The sequence below is a fragment of the Varanus komodoensis genome, unplaced genomic scaffold (genome assembly GCF_004798865.1).
Source record: "Varanus komodoensis strain SLA01 unplaced genomic scaffold, ASM479886v1 scaffold6_4, whole genome shotgun sequence".
Taxonomy (NCBI): domain Eukaryota; kingdom Metazoa; phylum Chordata; class Lepidosauria; order Squamata; family Varanidae; genus Varanus; species Varanus komodoensis.
Genome location: NW_025336347.1, coordinates 8,864,680 through 8,884,326, shown reverse-complemented (window position 1 = coordinate 8,884,326; position 19,647 = coordinate 8,864,680). Strand labels below are relative to the sequence as shown.

At 39.0% G+C, this 19,647-nt stretch overlaps 1 protein-coding gene across 17 annotated transcripts in view; it reads right to left on the bottom strand.

Moving 5' to 3' along the window:
* FOXP1 (forkhead box P1) overlaps positions 1-19,647 on the bottom strand; it is a 664,276-nt gene that overhangs the window by 108,338 nt on the left and 536,291 nt on the right. For all 17 annotated transcript variants that reach the window (XM_044451999.1, XM_044452001.1, XM_044451998.1 and 14 more), the window contains 2 exons: positions 14,478-14,637; positions 7,377-7,581 (listed from right to left, as the gene is read on the bottom strand). In XM_044451999.1, coding sequence (XP_044307934.1) covers positions 7,377-7,581; positions 14,478-14,637 — 365 coding nt within the window. The remainder of the gene's footprint in view (positions 1-7,376; positions 7,582-14,477; positions 14,638-19,647) is intronic.

The window sequence follows — 19,647 nt, the reverse complement described above, 5'->3', positions numbered from 1 at the left end:
ATTAATGTCATCCCCATCATTACTACAACTACACTCCATTTATATCCTGCCTTATTTCTTCTCGACAGCAACCCAAGACAGCTTACCTAGCTCCTCTTTATTCTCATAACAATATCCTCGCGAGACAGGTTAGGCTGAGAGTGCCTGGCAGAAAGTCACCCAGCGAGCTCCATGGACAGGTGGGGACTAGAACCCAGATCTCCCTGGTCCTCAGTGCAATACTTAGCCACACCACATTGGCTCTCAATAATAGAGGGAAGAGAGATGGATAACAGTCTATAATCTATCCAGTGGGTATAGTCACCCTCTCTTTCAACTTCTCCAGTATCTTTACACTTGAAGATAGCAATACAACTCTTTTCAGTTCCAAAGAGATATCCCACAGCTCTCAGTAGCTCTAGTACTTGGACACCTTTCCAGTTTGAATCACTGGTGAAGGGCTCTGCAACTGCTGTATCCTATGCTATTTTTTAGTCTACCTCTTTCAAGAGACTCAACTTGGGTACAGTCTCCCAATCTTTATGCATTGCTCCCTCTCTGATTCACTAAATTTTAGAGTTTATGTTCCTGAAGACTCAAGTTCCTTCATCTGAAAAGGTTCAAACTAGGTAATAAAATTGAAAAACCACACAACTAGAATAAAATTACAAAAATAAAACATCTGCTGCAATAAAAAAAATGGCTGGGCAACATGTGGCACTTCCATGCCAATCTCAGAGATGGCTTTCTCCCACTGACCATTTCTCCGATAGAGGTGGAACAAACATGCAAAGAAGCCTCATCAGCTTATTTTAAAAGGTGGGAGAAAGCTACTTTGTAAGAGTCTGAAGCTGCTGTATTGAGTGAATGCCATTTCCAAGGAATTTCTTCACTGCACCTGCCTCACTGCACCTGCAAGGCCTATCTCCCAGCTGTTTTCCATAGTATATCCTTCTCATTGTGTTAACCTCAGCTCTTAGCTTGTTAATGTTGCCCGACCACTTAAGTAGAAACATTTTGGCTTTTTAAGGGAGAAACTGTGAGTAACTGCTGAGACAGCAGTGCTCTTGTCTAGGCTCTAAAGCATTGGTGGGTAACTCATGGTATACCAGGTGTTTGGCCTACAATTCCTATCATGCCTTACTACTGTCTATGCCACCTAGGTCTAAAGGGAGTTGGAGGTTGAAACACCAGGAGGATTAGACTGGATTTATAACTGTAGCCAATAGTCACAAACAAGACTTCCTGGAAGGAGCACAAATTGCCCACCTTTGCTTCACAGACTAGGTTGTGGTTTATAATGTGCTCTAGATGGGCACTCACCAACAATGGTAGGAATAACACCATGATTTCATTTTACCTCCAGGGAATGCAGCAGCCCAATATGCTCAGGAAGCATCCACTGGCCTTGGCCTATTGAATGTTAATGCCAGGTAGGCTGGTGAATTAGGACTGAAGGGTCAAAAAAGGCTTTTCTCTGCAGCATGTGGCTTATTACACGAACTTACAAAAATATTTCCTTTGTCTCAGCCTTTGGCAGTACAGGATTGTCAGCTTATGGTGTGAATATTCTAGTAAGGAAGAAATTCCTTCCCAATTTTCCTTCCTGAATCGGCTACTAACTAGGGTAGATAGGAGGAAGGCAGTTGCAGGTGACCTTGAACAACTCATGCATATGCCTAGCCCAGAATATGAGAACAAAACAAGCCCTCTTCAAGAGCTCCACAAGTTACCACAACATGTGAGAGAGCAGAAATGTACGCACTACTAGCAGCACTGCCTCCATTCTCATTCTTCCCCAAGCTGGGGCTCTTCATATGTTTTGGATTTCATTTTCCATCAGTCCTAGATAGCATGGTGAGTGATAAGGAATGCTGGGACCTACCATGTAAAACATCTGGAAAGCTACCAGTCTGATCCCTCCCCCCATGTTTAGAGCAAACCATGTTTAGAGCAAACCTGATAATGCTATTTCAGGATGAAATTGTCAATGGAGAATATAGTATAAAGGGAACGCATAGTTTCTATACTGCCTACAGTATTTCCCAAGTTTCGAATATTAGATATAAGATGGAAAAAATTCAAAAGATTTGAATTTATATATTTAAAGTTAAAATCAGGTTAAAAAGGAAGGAAAACATGATTAGAATTAACTCATATATTTCCACTAATACTTCGCATGATCTTACAAAGTACTGCTCCTAAAAAGTTTTAAAGACAATTAAAAATTTGCTTCTAATAACCCAAGAATCTGAATTGTTTCCCAGCTCTCCCTGTTCATGAAAAGGTTCGTATTCTGGGAAGGTAGCCTGAATTTGTTCCTTCCCACACCGAAACTGGACCTTAGAGGCAGAAGCTTGATGCCTTCTGGAATTATTCTGTTCATTTTAAATCATACACACACACCTTATATCATAGACCGTTTTTTTTCCTTTTCACTGATCATATGGTGCCCTGAATACTCAGCAGAATAGGCAAGTAAGTAGCTAAACAAGCAGAGTTTTATGTGTCATATGATATCTAGGCAGGCACCACATTGCCTGGCAAGACAGCAACAGAAACCTTAAGTGCCTCAGTCGGCATTCCTCAGTATGTTTTCGCCTGCTCTTCTTATAGACAAAAGGGTAATTCAATCACACTATTGCAAATTGATGGTGCCAATCTCAGATACACCAAAGAGAAGGGAAGTAACCTACACCCATGCCCTCTTTTACTCTGAGTCTTCCATCTTTTAATATTTTGATGGATTTGAAAAGGATTAGGGAATCATTCCACTCAACACCGAAATCACTGATACAGCACTGCATATGAATCAATTTCACTAGAAGTTAGAGCTGCTTCTCTATTTTTTATAGTCTTATATGATATAGAATTATGCCAGCATTTGTTTCCATGTTTTCCTTCTGAGCTAATTTTAAGCCACCACATTGTAATGTATCAAACAGCAAAGTGGCATTTAAATTTTAAAAGGAAGAACATGTTTTGAAGGTGACATGTAAGAGGTACTATTTTCCCTTGAGTTTTAGTGCTCACTAAAAAAGTCAAATGAATACAACCAATTTTGTTAGTTTCGAAACTAAACCTGTAATGTTGGTACCTCTTTCAGCCCAAGAGCTGCATTAAAGCTCTTGGGGGCTGCATCCCAGTGGGCTGTGAGGGTTGAAGGAATAATGAGGTGAGACCAAAGGCAGTGGGTTGGGCCAAAATACAAAAAATGCCAGCATGCTTTAGATTACTCCCACCCCTAGTAGTGAAGAGTCAGGAAACTAATTCCAACCTTTCAGAACACTGAAAAGCTGGAAAACACAGAGTTGCACTTGTGGAAAGTGATGGGATATGGAAAGGGATGTGATCATCTGGCGACACCAGAGGACTTGATCAGAACCAGATTAGGCTTGTGGGCCTGAGGTTCTGCACTCCTGATAGAATGGGTCTGCTGAATCTCTTGGAATAAGATCAGATCATACATCACCAAAACGGGGAACAGTTTGCTAAATGCAAGCCCAAGAAGCTGTTAATTAATGCCTGTGGGGTACAAAGGCACACAGAACTTCCACAGAATCAATGGAGCGGAGTGCACCTGAGGGTCAAACTATTTCTATCTGAATGCCTGGGCAGATTCATAAGACAACATGTGATCCCTTAAGACCGGGGTCAGCAACCCACGGCTCTGGAGCTGCATGTGGCTCTTTCATCCCTCTGCTGCGGCTCCCTGTTGTGCAAAATATGCATCACAACCACCAATGTAGGACACCTGCCGGCACGTGATTTATTGAGCTTTTTGACTCCCGGTAGGCCAACCATGGATAAATCCAAGAAAAGAAAAGAAAAGTTTCAGAAGTAAACAGGACGTTTAATGATACGTGGGCAGATTCTTTTGCTTTCACTGCTGACGAGACTGGTTTACCAGTATGCTTAATATGTGGTGAGAACTTGGCAAACAACAAAAAGTCAAATGTTGCAAGACATTTCCAGAATAAACACACAGCCTTTGCTGAAAAATATCTGGATGGAGATGCAACACACTATAGTTTTTTTTATACATGGCATAAAGGTAAAAAATGATAGATGCAAATGTTATCTTCATTTTAGATGTCAAAATGGTTTTGCGGCTCCTGGTGTTTTCTTTTCTGTGGAAAACGGGTCCAAATGGCTCTTTGTGTGTTTAAAGTTGCCGACCCCTGCCTTAGACCAAGTGGTTTTCAACCACCAGTCTGGGGACCAGCACTGGCTCACGGGAGGTTTCCTGCTGGTCTGTGGGGGGCCACATCCAGCTTGCAACAGACGAGTGCGGGGGTTGGCTGTGCTCCACCACCTCTTCCTTGGTTGACATCACATTCACAGGGAGTGCACTGGGGGGGGGGGCAGGGAGGGAAGAGACAAGTCAGTGGGAGCCAGCAGGGAGCCATGCCATGCTGATTTCTGTATTTTGTTCTTTTGTTGCCATTTTTTGTTGCTTGGTTTCTGATTGTTTTGGAAAATTTTCATTTTTTCAGTAATGTGTTTGGAAACTAATACACAGAATACTAAATTATGTGCATGGCACTTTTTGTTTGTGTCTCAGTGGTCCCCAAGGTGGTTGGTTTTCCTGTTTTTGCTGGTCCCCAGCTGTGGAAAGGTTGAAAACCACTGTCTTAGACAGTGCTACATGTTGACTAACCCTATACGTAAGAAACCACTTCCCAACGCAGAACATAGCAGTCTCCTAAAATGAAAAGAAAAATGCTTTTGACCCTTGTACACATCTACTCTTCTCAATGTCTAGTTTCTAGTTCTGCCAAAGGAGGCCATTCCTATAGGCATGCAATTTGGTGAACATACAGAGTTATTCATGCCATGGAATAAAGTAGATAGGTGGCTTGACACAAAATGTGAACTATCAGTCATACACAGAAGAGCACATCTGTAATGAACTGCACATTATTAAAATCTAATAAAGAAATTCCTGTCATCGTGTAATCTTTACTCTTCAATTCAATCCACACAAAAACATTCAAACAGTATTTACTATGATTCCCTCTCCCCTTTGTTATATACTGGAAGAAGCCAAGACAGTTTTAATGTATCCCGTCCTCTACCAAAACCCAGACTTCCGGTACTATAGTGAACATATTTCATTTGACAGACATGCACAAATGTACACCAACAAAAACAGGACGAAGTCCTCTCTGCCTAAGTAACAGACACCATATATGATAATATCTCCATTTAAAAAATGTTCTTAAGTATTTTACATCCATACATGACAGCTTTGTTTTCTTCATGCAAGAAAGGCACAAGATGTGCTTACATGCTTGCCTTACCAACGTTCTTTCAAATCACTTGACTAGGAAAATTTTGGCCAGGAAACACATCAACAAAAAACCTCACCTACAAATAACTGAAGATGTTAAATAAAACAGTTAATTCACTTTCAGTTATGATCCTGTACAATCTCAAAGTGGAAAAGATCCTTCTCAGTGCAGACATGTACCCTTTCCTTCATTGTGGACCTGGACTCTAGTAGGCAGCAGAGTCCCTCAGGTCACCTCTCCTGAAAGCCAAGGCTCCCACCCACCCTGGACTGACATAATATTTCTGAACCTCAGGATAACTTTTTGCAACACTACCTCCTATAGTTCAAGCATATCCAATTAGAATAAAAGTCCAAATGAGAGTGAGTGAGAGAGAGAGAGTGTGTGTGTGTGTGTGTGTAACGGGGTGGAGGGGGCACAACTCAAAATACTTGGCCTTCCAAGCAATGAAAGAAAAAAAAAAAGATCCTAGTCCAGCCAAAGGAAATAGGGAGGCTGAAATCCCAATGATGCCTAGATATCTCTAATACTAAAAGTTCACTTAAAGAACAGCAAATATTCAACTAATGGGATGTTTGGGGGATTCCTGGCAGGACTGTTGGATCAAGGAGCCTTCTATCAATAGAGGGTTGTGACTGCAGTATTTCATTTTCTTCAAATGAATTCCAAAGGAATACAGATTGCAAATGAACAAAGATGGTAGAAATTTGGGGGATATTATTTAGTGTGGCACTTTACATACCTAAACCATTCCAGTACATTTTGCACATCAGAGTGTGAATTAACAAACACTGATGAAAATACAATTATTTGCGCACAAATAATATGCGCACAAAAAAAGAATAACAAAAGCAAAAACTGGTTGTAGAGTCTAACCATTCTTTTTCTCTAGGGGAACACAGAAAGTTCAACAAAAATAATTAACAACACTTTTAACAACTAATAGATTTGATTAACTTTGAGGTAAGCCCACTGTTAGAAAATTATGCTGGTGCCTACATGCAACAGTTCAACCAGAATTCTGGAAAATCCTGTTCAGGAGCTTCATCCTGATGCGTACAGCCTCACCGTTCCTATTCGGCTTCTCTCACCAGTGGAAGGGCCTTAATCGGGAAGCAAAAGCAAAGCATGCCATACAAAAATAAGCCAGAATGGTACGCCCACAAGAAACAGCTGTGATTTGGGCCAGAGTGGGGTAGGACAAGCCAGGAGTCCCAGTTGGGATGGCAAGGAGGCTTTCATTTCCTGGTTAGTTTAGTCACTACTGCTGGTGGAGAAGCTGAGTACTCAGGCTGTATGTATGAATATGCAGCTGACAACAATAATCCAGGATTCTTCAGAATTTTGTCTTAGTCCTGTGTGAGAACACAAGCCTATATACATGTACTTATGCTCACAGCACAATATTCATCAAGCTACCGATGGTACACAACAAGAGTTCCATGTCCAATTTATGACAATATATACCTTTGAAGAAGTAGCCTGCTACACCCTAGAGGGAACAATGGGATTAACAACATGAAACTTAAGTAACAGTAGAAATGTGTTGTGACATAAGACATAGTTTGTCCACTCAATAACTAACTCACATGGATAACTATAACAGCAACTGCATAAACTGCAGCAATTCTGACTATAATAGCAAAAATGAAGAATCACCTATTGCTCTTTTTAAAAGAAATGTGAAGTGCACACCTACACATGAATCAAAGCATTTAGTTGAACACATGTAGATAAACATTTATATTTTGTAAACTAACCAAAAGCCACAATTGAGTTTTTTGTTTGTTTGGTAGAGGCAATCAACAATTCCTCAGTATGTTGGTGATAACAGCAGTAACCTTATTGGAACAATTAAAGTTAACCCCTTTCTCTTACAAGTGAAGCTGGAATTAAAAAAAGTCCCTGAACTGTACTCATAATCATGTAACAAATCTGCATGTCCACTTTCTTCCTTGTGTTAATCTACTGTCACACACACACACACACACGAAAAAATAGGATCTCAGCAAAACAAGCAGAGGCGCCTTTAAACAACCAACACAAGAATGATAAAATGTAATGCTGCTCTGGACAGAGGTAAGGAAAAATTCCAACACTTACCTCTCCCTTTTAGGAGTGTGGACTGATAGTTGTCCATTTGTTGAGGCATGTGGGTTTATTATTAAAGAGGTCTTAGAAGATGCTGAGGAGGAGATACATGTTGTTGACAAGTCCAAGCTGCTGTGGTTGTTTCCTGCAGCTTCCTCTGCTGTGTGAGAACCAGTCACTTCTTTCCAGAGTTGCTGCAATTCAGTTGGAATCATGCCTGAAATAAAAATGAATATTTAAAATCAATTAACAGCTAATTTAGCCCTCTTCAAACAGCAATTAAAATCAAAGTCAGAAAACCAAACTTAGTATGGGAGATTATTTTTTTCAAATGCTGAGAAATAAATGCTAGATGCCACATAAAACCACTGAAATGCGGTAATATTAACAATTGTCCCTCAGTCAACATTGTATATAAACTGTACTTATATATAAACTTTCCCTGCATACTAAAGGTAAGCTGGAGGCTGGGGTGCAACATGGAGATCTTAATAGACTTGGGTGGATTTGTGCGGCTACTTCTCAAAGCCAAAACAGTATTATATTTGAAAAACAATTTTCTAATATTTGTAATCTTCAATTTTTAATATATGAAACCAAAAATAATTTCATATAAGGAACATGCTTTCAATACTTTGCCCTTTCTTTACATACCACCCCTGCATGATTAACTTTTACATGCAAGAGTAACTGTTTCTAGTACTGCAAATTAAGTCCAACATGCCTACCAGCCAGGGTCAACTGCACATTTCAGTGGGTTTTCAACATTTTCACCCCAGAGCATTTTGGAAAATTAAAGTGAAGTCTCACATCAGAGTCTCACATCGACTCTGAAATCCTGGCAACTGCTCTTTGATGCAAAATGCTGATGCTGGCCATGCCAATGACTTCAGGCTGCCCTTTTTTACATTCATGGAAAAACATACATTGTGTTAACTAAATAAAACCATGCGTCACCTTGATCTTTGAACAAGTTGTCCCATGAGATCATTATTTTTTTTAATGTTTTGGCATGTATGCATGCAACAGATATTGGGGAACTAGTACACTCTCCTTGTTTCTACAGGTGAATAATTTGCATGGCCACAGTTTGCACATACAACCCGAACAGGTGAAGAACCTCACTACCTTGGGGTACAATTCCTACTGGGCACAGACATGGCTGCCATCTGAGGATGCAATGCAGTGCACAGACTTCATATGTTCAGGCTCATTCCAGGGAAATAATACAGTTTACAGATATTTCTGGCCAAAATGCATAAAAGCTGCCACTGAAGTAGATAATACTAGACTATCATTGGTCAGCTTTATCATGAAACAACTTCTTTATCCTTAAAGATCCATTATTCATCACCAATTTGGGCCTTAATACATAAACAACATCTCACGTTTTATGTTAAACTGTTTGTTACCAAAAAGAAACATTTAATTTGTAGTAATTTCCTGTGGGAAAACATGTGGAAAGAAATTTTCCAGACTGATAGAGCCAATATCTTTGTACCCATGGAAAATAAAGTTTGAGTTGAGAGTTAAACTGCACAATTTATGCACACTTCCAAGTTTTATTGGGAAGATGAAGACTCTAAATAAATAGTATTTCCTTTTCTGAAAGACTAAAGAATAAATGTTAACCTCTTGTTAGAGGCAAGGGAGGCCTTCAATAAATGTATTCCTATGTGTTATTATGACAACATGTGACTAATTTTGTGCTTAAATTGTAAATGATGACAAATAGCTTTGTTATTAAATACAGTTTTTATTAATCACTTTTAGACATAAATTATGAATTCACATTGTCTTCATGAAATGCTTTTTGAATTTTAACAGTCAAATTGATTATACTATGATTATTTCATTAACATACCTATCTTTCTCATTAATTTTGGTTTCTAGCACTGCTCACTTAATTGATGGATGTGTCTAGTGAAAAATAAAACACTGTGCAAGTTTCTATACAAGTAACACTATTATTATTACTGTCATTTCTTGATCAGTGCTAATGAGCCATTGGAACTGAAATGAAAACAAAAAAATTAAGAAATATTTCTTTAGGAAAAAATGGATAGCCAATTTCAGGAGCGTAAGCGATATGAAAAAATTCAACAGGCTAAATAGAAGTTACAAGTTAACTTATGCACTGATCCAAATGGCACACCTTATCAATTCTATCTTCTGATGACACTACAGACTAGTTTGAAATTATATAATAGTTCTGCAGGTCAAAATTTCAAAGTAAAGCAGTGTACCATTGTAAACTGGCACGGGGATCTGGGGTAAGATCTTCAAAAGTTTAGAATAAGTATTGAAACCATGTGGAACCAGTAATTTTTTCAAAAATAAATTAATTTCTTATGAATAACTAGGAGTGTGGAGGCAAATGGATCTAGCCGCTTTGTTTCCAATGCCTATATTCTTATCCTTGCAGTGATTTCTCTTGTGGGGGGAGGGGAGGACTTGCCATTTTCAAATATACATTCATGTCTGAAGCAGACATGTCTCTTACCAAACCTAAGGCATTAAAATAAAGGCAGTATGCATTATATTCATTTGTAACACATAATAAAAAATGCCAAGGTCTAAATTTAATTTATTTTTGTCATTTAGAATACAATGGCTAGATAATCATCTCAACGTGATCAGCCAAACATCTTTACTTTGCTAAACTGTTAAAGATTTTAATTATGCTAGCTTTGGAGAGCACTGGTCTAATGAGGCGATAGACTCCAGAGAATCTAAGTGGTTAAGAACTGTGAAATGAGTCTGATAGGATTTTTTTTATATTCACCGTGGATCGTTTGCATATCAAAGAGGAGTAAATTATTGCACGACAGACCAATAACCTTCCCCGCCTTTCTGAGAGTAGCATTAACAAAAACATTTGGTCGTTGCTAGTGGGCTGACAAAAAAAAAAATTACAAAAATACTTTCAGTGTTTGCAATTAGTATATATTTTAAAAGATGCTTCAATTTATACATTAAGTAATAAGATAGTCTCAAGATACATCTTTGCTATGAAGCCATTCTTTTCTCTTTTCATAAAATCAAATGCCAATTATATTTTGATGGATTTCATCCCATATGAGCATTTAGTTATTAGACATATTCAATTATTACTTGTCCCCTGAAATTAAGCCTCTGAAGCAATTTAAACAAAGGGAAAGGTCGCAACACAGTCCTGTGTCCTGTTTAGCTGCAACTGAGCTATTATTTTCAAACACCTTGCAAAGTGACAGTGTGGGATGTATTTTTAGCTAACACGCTTGACAGGACTGTCTCCACACTAACAATTACCTGTGAATATGACTGACCCTTTCACCACTGTTTACTCAGTTGAAACAATAGTGAATGGACTTGTCTGTTCATGGGAATATATTGATATCAGAACACGTAAGTCAACATAATTTTTATATGGGGGGATTTAGTGATATGAGAAAAAGATTTTTGCTGATTTTCTTCTTATTCTTGTCATCGTCCATCTCCATACACATAATTCTAGATTTTAAAAGGCATTTCTAAATTGCTGCATGATCTTGTTAGAACATATCTTAAAAATTGCAGAAAGTCTATCAATATATCAGCATCAATAGGGATGAAGTTGCAAATTGCAAACCTACACCAGAGTTTATCTAAAACCACTACTGCAGTTTTCTAATTAAGCAACATTAATCAGGACTATATGTATGTACAAAATAATGTAAACAAGCCTTCAATTTTTAAATAAAAGTGAGACAAATTCCTTGTAAAAGCAGCTAGAGCAGGTTGTAGGCATGGCTATGGCAGATCAAATGGAAATGGGCAACAGAATCTGATTGCCACAAAGATGTGACATGGTCACATCTTGCGACAATGTTATGAATTGTTTAGCAAGCAATTATTTTATTTTTATTAGTATTACATTGCATGCACACTCTGACTTTGTTCCTCCTTCAAGGCAATCAAGGAACATAATACTCTTCTCCTCTCCATTTTATCTCTACAAAACAATCAAAATACATGAATAAACAAATGTATTTGATAAAAAGTTAGAGAAATTGGTTAAGCATCTCCAAACATTATTAAATGAGGTGGCTCTCTGCTAATGATAGAGCATAAACGATGTGAATAGTATTAAAGTCACATGAAACCCACCAATACTTGAATAACATCAGACAGAACCGCATTTTTAATCTGACTTCTAAAACTGTTCCAGCAATTTGGCAAGTAGAAACAGAGAGCAAATATCCATAGCTGTCTTATGCTACAACATAGACAGGAGGACAATAAATACACCAACCCTAAAACATATGTCCTCAGACACAAGTTCCATTGACTTTAGAACACAGCTTACCTAGCAGGAATATGAACACTTCCCCCTTAGGTTTACATTGCATAGCCTGTTTCTAGAAAGCTTGCTCCACTTGTCTGAAATATTTTTGAAATGCAGTTTCCTGATTTTGGGTACAGATATATCATCTAGATTATTGACCTTTCTGACTGGAAAAGCAATAATGATCACACAAATTATATACTGGTATATATGCTATTTAGGCAAGATCATAGGCAAGGATTTTAAAAAAATTAAAATGTTTCTTTCCGGCTTTGATTTCAGACCCAAGACACTGAGATAGCAACTGCTTTAACATGATGTATTTAAGTGCACATATACCTCCAGTCAGTAAAGGTTCCTTCTGTATTTTAAACAGTTACCAGTTATGAACTGGATGTCTATAATTTAAGTGCTCATTGCCAATTATGATTACAGAATAGGGCTTTCACACACTTCTTTGCTGCATTTTCCCCCTAGAAGTATCTTCTTCGTTATAAAAGAAAATGCAGGCTCAAGCTTAAAAAATGTATGTTGTAGGGACAGTTGACAGATTACTGTTCGTGGAACTCGATTTCACAACCCCAGGTATTCGCTGGCTCAAAGGCAACTTAAGACTTGCTCAACCTCATTTTGTCCTTGTACATCCATACCCAGGTGACCATGTTCAAGCAAGCAGAAAGTTGATTTAAACCTCATAATGACATCACTTTTAAGCCATCGGATATCTCCCTCTGATAAAGAAAATGTATTGTATTTTGACCTGCCTGAATTCTCAAGTTACACTTTCTTCCCTCTTTCCCCTATACCCCAACAGAATCAAAAGTGATCAAAAAAGGGCTAAATCATAGTATCCACTGACCAACAAAACTGCCCTTTGTTTATGTTTCTCTGATCTCTGGTGCTCATCATTTTTTTAAATATGCCCCTTCCTAATGTTGTGGGAACTAATAGTTATAGAACACTGTGAGGCCTATCAATCAATGTCATGGCTGCTGAATTACCTACTGGTCTCTCTGATGTGTTGCTGCAGAGATTACACTTCATGCATCACCACATTCATTTCTTTCGCATTACACATGAGCGTGTCTTGTCACTGCCCAATTGCCCTCTTTTGGACAGCTTAACTGATGTACTGTACAATGAACCACACCAAGCGGACTTAACAGAATAGGAACTGTGGAAGAAAAATTAGAAAGGGAGAGTCCACAGTCTACTGGGTTGGTATGTAAGAATAATTTATGGTGTTGCTTACCAATAATAAAAAAGGTATAATTAACTCATGCTATATGGAACTAGCCTGCATGCTTTCTTCTGTAATTCTGCCACCCCAAGAGAGGTTTTTTGTTGATGCTGTTAATAATTCATCTGACACCAAGTACAATTCCCAGTGGTCCGGCTTTACTCAGGAACAGTGAGAGTTTGGAGCGCATAGACATCATTTCCCTCATAAAGCCACCAGGACTTTGGGCCTGTTATATGACACGAGGGATTTTACGCAGAAGGAAATCCAAAGCAGGACTAGGTCTTGAATACTTTCACCTGCACTTGATGCACAGTCAATGTACTAGGGGACCCTGAGTTTAAATAAATGCAATAACTCATAGTTCATGTGCTAATTTTCTTCATGGGAGTGAAGGAGGGGGACAGAGGATAACACACATAAGAAAAAGGATTGCATTCAAGTTGCACTCAGGTTGAATCCTGTAAATTAGCTCACAACTGGACACCATGACTTTTAAAGACTTCCATCAGTGAATTCAGGGTTGTGGGGGAGGGGGGAGAAAAAACGTCTGTTCTCACAATATGGAAAGGGCAGGGCAGGGCTGCAAACCACATAATTTTGACTATCACATTATATATGAACATAGAAATTTGGGAGCAGGAAGAGAGAATGTTGAGAATACAACCAGAAGCCTGAACAAAATTGACCAACTAAGCTAATTAGAGCCATGTAGATGGCTACTGAAACTTAGAGATTTGAAGTGATCGGAGGAAAGTCTTTTAGATCCAATGGAATAGTATTTTAAATACTATGAAATTCTTCAAAGCCAAACAAACAGTGACCCTTTTTAATTGTAATGGCTTGAACTGATGTATGACTCAAGGGTTGTAAATACAGGTAAACATATTTTAAAAGGTAGGATGAAGATATGCAACTTTCATATCACATCCACTGTCAAACACATAATGCAACAATAAGTTATGAAACCATTTAAGTTTCACAGAATTCTTTACCTGCTTAACTTTTAATTTTGCTTATTCTTACACCAAGAACATTACTGAAAAGATACAGAGCTTTCATCAACGTCCCACAACCCAATGAAGATCTGGAAAGGAGCAGGAGGGTCAAAGACTGTCTGTCCTCACAAGACAGGGTCCAAATCGGGATCAGGACCCCTGAGCTTAGTCTACAGTAATATTTATTTATATAAAACTGTAAACTGTATAACTGTTAACTACATCTTCAAAGTAATGCCTGGTTTAGGTCTAAATGAAGCTGATCAGATTTGAAAACATCAGCTTGACTATTTTCTGGCACCAGTGATCGTCTATACTAAATAAAGATCTCCTAACATGGACAAGATAGACACATGAGGTATGAACATTAGTGCTGAAGGACTACAATCAGGAAAAAAAAAATCTCCTTAGAGGTCTGCCCATCTTTTAAACAGAAAAGTAGGAAGTATCAACAAGATGCTTTTCTAACACTGGATAACTTTGTAATGCTAAAGTAGTTTGTCAGATTACAGTTAAGCCAGAAAATGTTTCACATCACACAACAGCAGCCCTAAAAGCTTTGCAAGTACCTTGAGCAAGAGGCTGCAATGGCAAGGTAGGCTGGCCAGGCTGAATTGTGAGCAGACCTTGGCGTTGCAAGGACAGGAGGTGCTGTTGCTGCAGCTGTTGCATCTGTAAAAGCTGCTGCTGAAAGGCCAACTGCTGTGAAGTCACCTGTTGCTGCTGTGGCTGCAAAATGAACAAATATATATATATATAAATGCACACACAAAGAGGCAAAAAGAAAATCCAGCATTGCATAAATATCCCCTTCTCCAGCTCTCTTAAAAGCCAATAAAGATTAAGATGAACATGCCTCACATGCACACGCATCATCTCACTTTTCCACCATGATAGCCTTCGAGGAAACTTGCAAATATACTTAAAGCTACAATAAAGATTTAACAGACTAAAATAAAGAATTCAGGGACTGGCAAAAAATGAAGCCAGTTTGCATTAATTGCTGTTAAAAGCTCAAGCAAACAGGTCAGATTTAGTGTCTAAAAGAAAGCAGTGTTGCTGCCAGATAAATCTGCCTAAGGAAATTCCCTAACCGATGCACTTCCACAGAAACAACATAGTTGTACAGGCATAGCAAATGGCTAAAACTGTGAAGTGCCCCACTAACGGAATTCTTCTCATGCATTAAGTGTGGCAGCCTTGCAGGAGCTTGATGCATCTCCCCCTTTGCTGGCTCATTCAACGTGTAAAACCCAGGTTGCTGTCAAGACCATGACTAGGTATAACCCATGCGGGTAGGCCACACTGGGTTCGGGGAGTCAGGGGTTAGGCTTGCTAAGGTAATCCCCCAAACACTGGCTGGATTTGTAGCTTTATTAACTTCAGTATCGTGACCAAATTTTATTTTTTGTAGATTTGTACTCAGTGTCACACCTAAGCTGTGACACTTTCTTATGCTCCAGAGTTTAAACAGCAATGCCTACTGGGACCTCTAGGCACTGGGGGCCTCTAGAAGCTTTCACTAAAAGGTATGAACAATTCTAGCTTTAATACATAAAAATTCTAGACCAGAGGTGGCCAAACTGAGGCTCACAAGCTGCATGTGACTCTTTGAGTTTGTTTTACAGCTTGCCACCCCCCTGCTGCCACCTGTGGGCACCTGGTGGTGCCACTGTCCACCATCTGACATTTAGTGTATGTGGCTATTCTGTTCAGCAAGTCTGGCCACCCCTGTTCTAGTCCTTAGAGCATGGGTCCTCAAACTATGGCCCGCAGACCAGATTCAGCCCGCGGCCCGCCTCAGAGGTTTTGGACTTGCTACGCCTGCACCTACTGCCGGTGAGGCAGTGGCTTGCTCGCATGGAGATTGTTTCGGACTCAGAGAAAACAGTCTCCGATCAAGCAAGCTGGCACCGCCTCGCCACACGCGCCCACCCCCTCTCCCACCCCCTCACCAGCCTGCGCCCGCCACCGGCACTGCCTTGCTGGCCCACGCCCACCTCCGGCACCTTTCAACTGGCCCCATGTTGAAAGAGTTTGAGGACCCTGTCTTACAGGGTCCTGTGCCCAGATTTGTGTTGTTTGACCCTTGGACCCCAGGTTCCATATTGCATAGCGAGCTACTCTTGAGGTTTGGGAGGATTTACTAGAAAAATTTGCAATGTGGCATGTGGATCCACTACTCCAATGGAAAGAGAGAGAAATCAATTTACGTGTGCCCAAAATAGTCTTTTGTTTCCTAGTTAAAATCTAGGAAAACGACACTAAATTTTTTCCTACTGCAACTTCACTTTTTTCCTGAAACATCCACAAGTACTTCTTTATCTTGGCAAACATGGCCTGATTTAATTGAAGCACCAATTATACAAAAAAGACATGCTGGTGGTATCCCATGTAATGTCAAATGAGTTTGCATGTGCAGAATTAGTATGCCATCAATGGCTTGGGCAGGCACTTAACTGTTAATGTTGCATGTATAGTAATGTTTCTTATTGTGTTCACATTCTTCCAAAACTTGTAAAAAATGCAATGATGGAATTGACTCTCATTCTCATGTCTTTTTACTGGTCACTTTTACAGTTCAAAACCTTGGTTTGATTTCTTGTTGGGGAAATTCTTATAGACTTTCAGGCTAAAAAGCACAAACATGGCATGTAAGATCACACTATCATATTATATAAACCACATTGTAATGAAAAAAACCTTTATGTTATGCTCTATTTACTTATTAAAGAATTGCCTCAGCTATTAAAGCTCCAATTGGTTAATTTATTGCATATTCCATAGTGGCTCTTTCTGTCATGCGATCAATCAATTCACAATTCTCTCTCCTGTGCTGTTCTTTTTTTTTTAATACCAGCCCTTGCAAAAAAAAAAAAAAAAATTATTCACCATTGGAAGAAGACAAGTTGCTAGACTCCGATGGGATCTGACCCTTGAACCTTTGAGGTGTAAAAGAACATGTTGCTTTTCTCACTACTGTACCCAGAGAAGCTTTTAACTACTCTGTTTATCACTTCTGACATAAATAAATGAGAAAAAAATCAGACCTTTGAAGAAGAAAAACTTCATCTAATATTGTTAATTAGCCATGACAAACGATGAAATAACATTGTAAATCTTTCATAGAAACAGCCACTAGATTTTAATTACACACATTCATAATTTAGCAAACAACATCTTATTTGAATGTGTTTAATATGTACAGTACTTGAGGCTTCAGAGTCCTTAATTTTGTTTCACTTAGGAAAGCCTTTAGGTTCTACACAACTTGTATTTTATTTGCTTTTGTTCTTCAAGAACTCATGAACAAGCAGTTTTGATAAATATCTTTTTATTTACTGTATGATGACAGGAGGAAAACTTTGGTTGTGTAAAATGTCAGTGCATCAGGCCAATGTTTAGCAAGTCCTTAAGCTAGCCAAAAAAAGGGGGGGTAATGTAGATTTCCTTTGTAATTATCTGAGTGATAGAAAGATAATACAGTGCACTGTTACAATAAATAGAAGGAAATTATCTAATATCCCTAATCTGTTAGGAATCATATCAAGGTGGAGGTCTTGGATGCTTTCATAGCTAACATTTGCAAAAAGAAAATTAACTCTTGACAGACACAAACATATACAACCCAGATGACAGCAACACTGGTGCTGGGGCAGGCAAAGGTGGCCATGAAACTGGGAATCATTGCATTTGCCTACAGGAGGTTTAGGTATTTGAGTTTTAAAACAGTTCTTCCTAAAAGCAAGCTATTTATGTGATTGCTTAAATATTTGTAATGTTCCGAAAGAAGGGAAGAAACAGAAACATATATTGTATCTTGACAAAGGGGGAAAAAACCACCAAATGAAGTAGAACATATCTTGCAAGTAAGAGGAAGCAAGCAAACAAAAAAGCTTCCTCTCTGGGTCAGCCAACAGCAGAACTGGGCCTACTATAGCCAGAGTGAGGCAGCTGCCTCAAGCCACAGATGTTAGAGGATGGGGAACAGCAACCTAGAGTTCAGGAACAAAGCTATGTGAGCCATGTAATTTGCCTTTAAGCTGTCTTGGTGTGCCCTAAGGAGAATGCTGTACTATCTCCAGTGTCAAAGTAAGATTCAACTTCCCATCCCATCAAACTCTGTATGTAAGTTGGGGTAGATGAGTGGGAAATCTTGTTGTTTGCCTTCAGCATCAAAATGTCTTGGGCTAGCAGTGGCTAACAGCTTCCAAGTAATATTTATAGCTATTCTACATATAATCTGCTAAAAATGAGTTTTGTACACCTAAAAGAGGAAAAAAAAGGGCAAGCCTGTGAACAGTACTGGAAAAAAGTAAGGACATTCTAACAAAATTGTGATTTATTTTTTCTTTAATTTTGGCGCTTTCCTTTTCTCTTTCTCCCAGGGAAAATGAATGGACATCATTCGAGAACTTAATTGTATTCCTTCAACTTCACTTCACAGATAATGGCCAGGAACAGAAGTGGGGGGAAGCTAGAGACTCTTTCTTTCCATTGCTATGTAGCACAGCCCACTTGACAGAAATAAAATAACTGGAAGAACCAAGTCACAAATAGGGTGCTGATGCTGGGAAGTCTGGATTGTTTGAGGTTGACAGACTGCCTACCTTCTTATCTGAGTATCAAAATCAGGCTGAGTTGGAGGGTTTTCTGTTGATTTCCATCTCAAAAATGGGTGCATACCCCATGCTTTTCAGGTACCAATTTGAACAAAACTACTGATTTTACCCAAATTTCTTTAGCAGTTTGTTTCATAAATGCACAAATCACAGCCCACCTTTGTGACCAGAGTCTCCAAGCTTGCTCAGTTCACATCACAGCAAATCAGGGCTGGCAAACTGTGAATGCAGGGTGTTGAACGGTGAAAACATGTTGGATTTCCCATACATCTCTGGTGACAAATATGCACATTGTCCATGTGGGCTGAAAATGCCGCACCATTGTTTTTACATTGGTATTTCATATCCCACCATTCTTCCATCAACAAGCTCCCATGTAGTCTCTTCTACAAGTGTTGCCTAGATTCAGCTTCAGTAAGGCGATTGCCTTGGGAGCACAATATGAGTTAGTCTCAACTAAGGGGAAAACGGCACAAATGTAGGAAGACAGGATCCTACATATGAAATCTTTCATGGTAAGAAGCCGAATTTTTGAATTTAGACTGGCCCTGACTCAGAGCTGACACGGCTAGTAATCTGTTTGCCTGGAGAGGGAATGGTGAGAGCAAAGGGACTCTGCTGACTTCGCCATGGTGTTTCTATTACCCCACAACTTGCTTGAGTCTTTTGTTATACCGACCAAAATACCTTACAATGAAGTCAGAAATACAAGTGTAAATCCCTTGGAAAACAAATGCTTTGGATTGGAGCAAATACAGCTTGAAAAAGCAATTTCAACATGTATTTGCTCCATTTCATGGCATTTGTTTTCAGCACAGAGAAATGTTTGTCCAAACCATGCTTACCACACTCAAGATGTTTAAAAATGACCACCTCTACCACCACTGCTATGCTTTAATGGCAAGATTTATTTTGGTTGAAAGTTAGGTGCACAGAGGCTGACTTTTTGAGTTGCAGATTTTTTTTGTTTTAAACCTAGACAAAATATTTTATTGTGGAAAGGAAATTCTAATCAAAAATTTAGAAAATCTTTGATGTTATAAGGCCACAATCCTATACGTACTCAACCTGAGTTAAAAGCCCTATGGAACTTATATAGGAACACAGCACAAGCCAC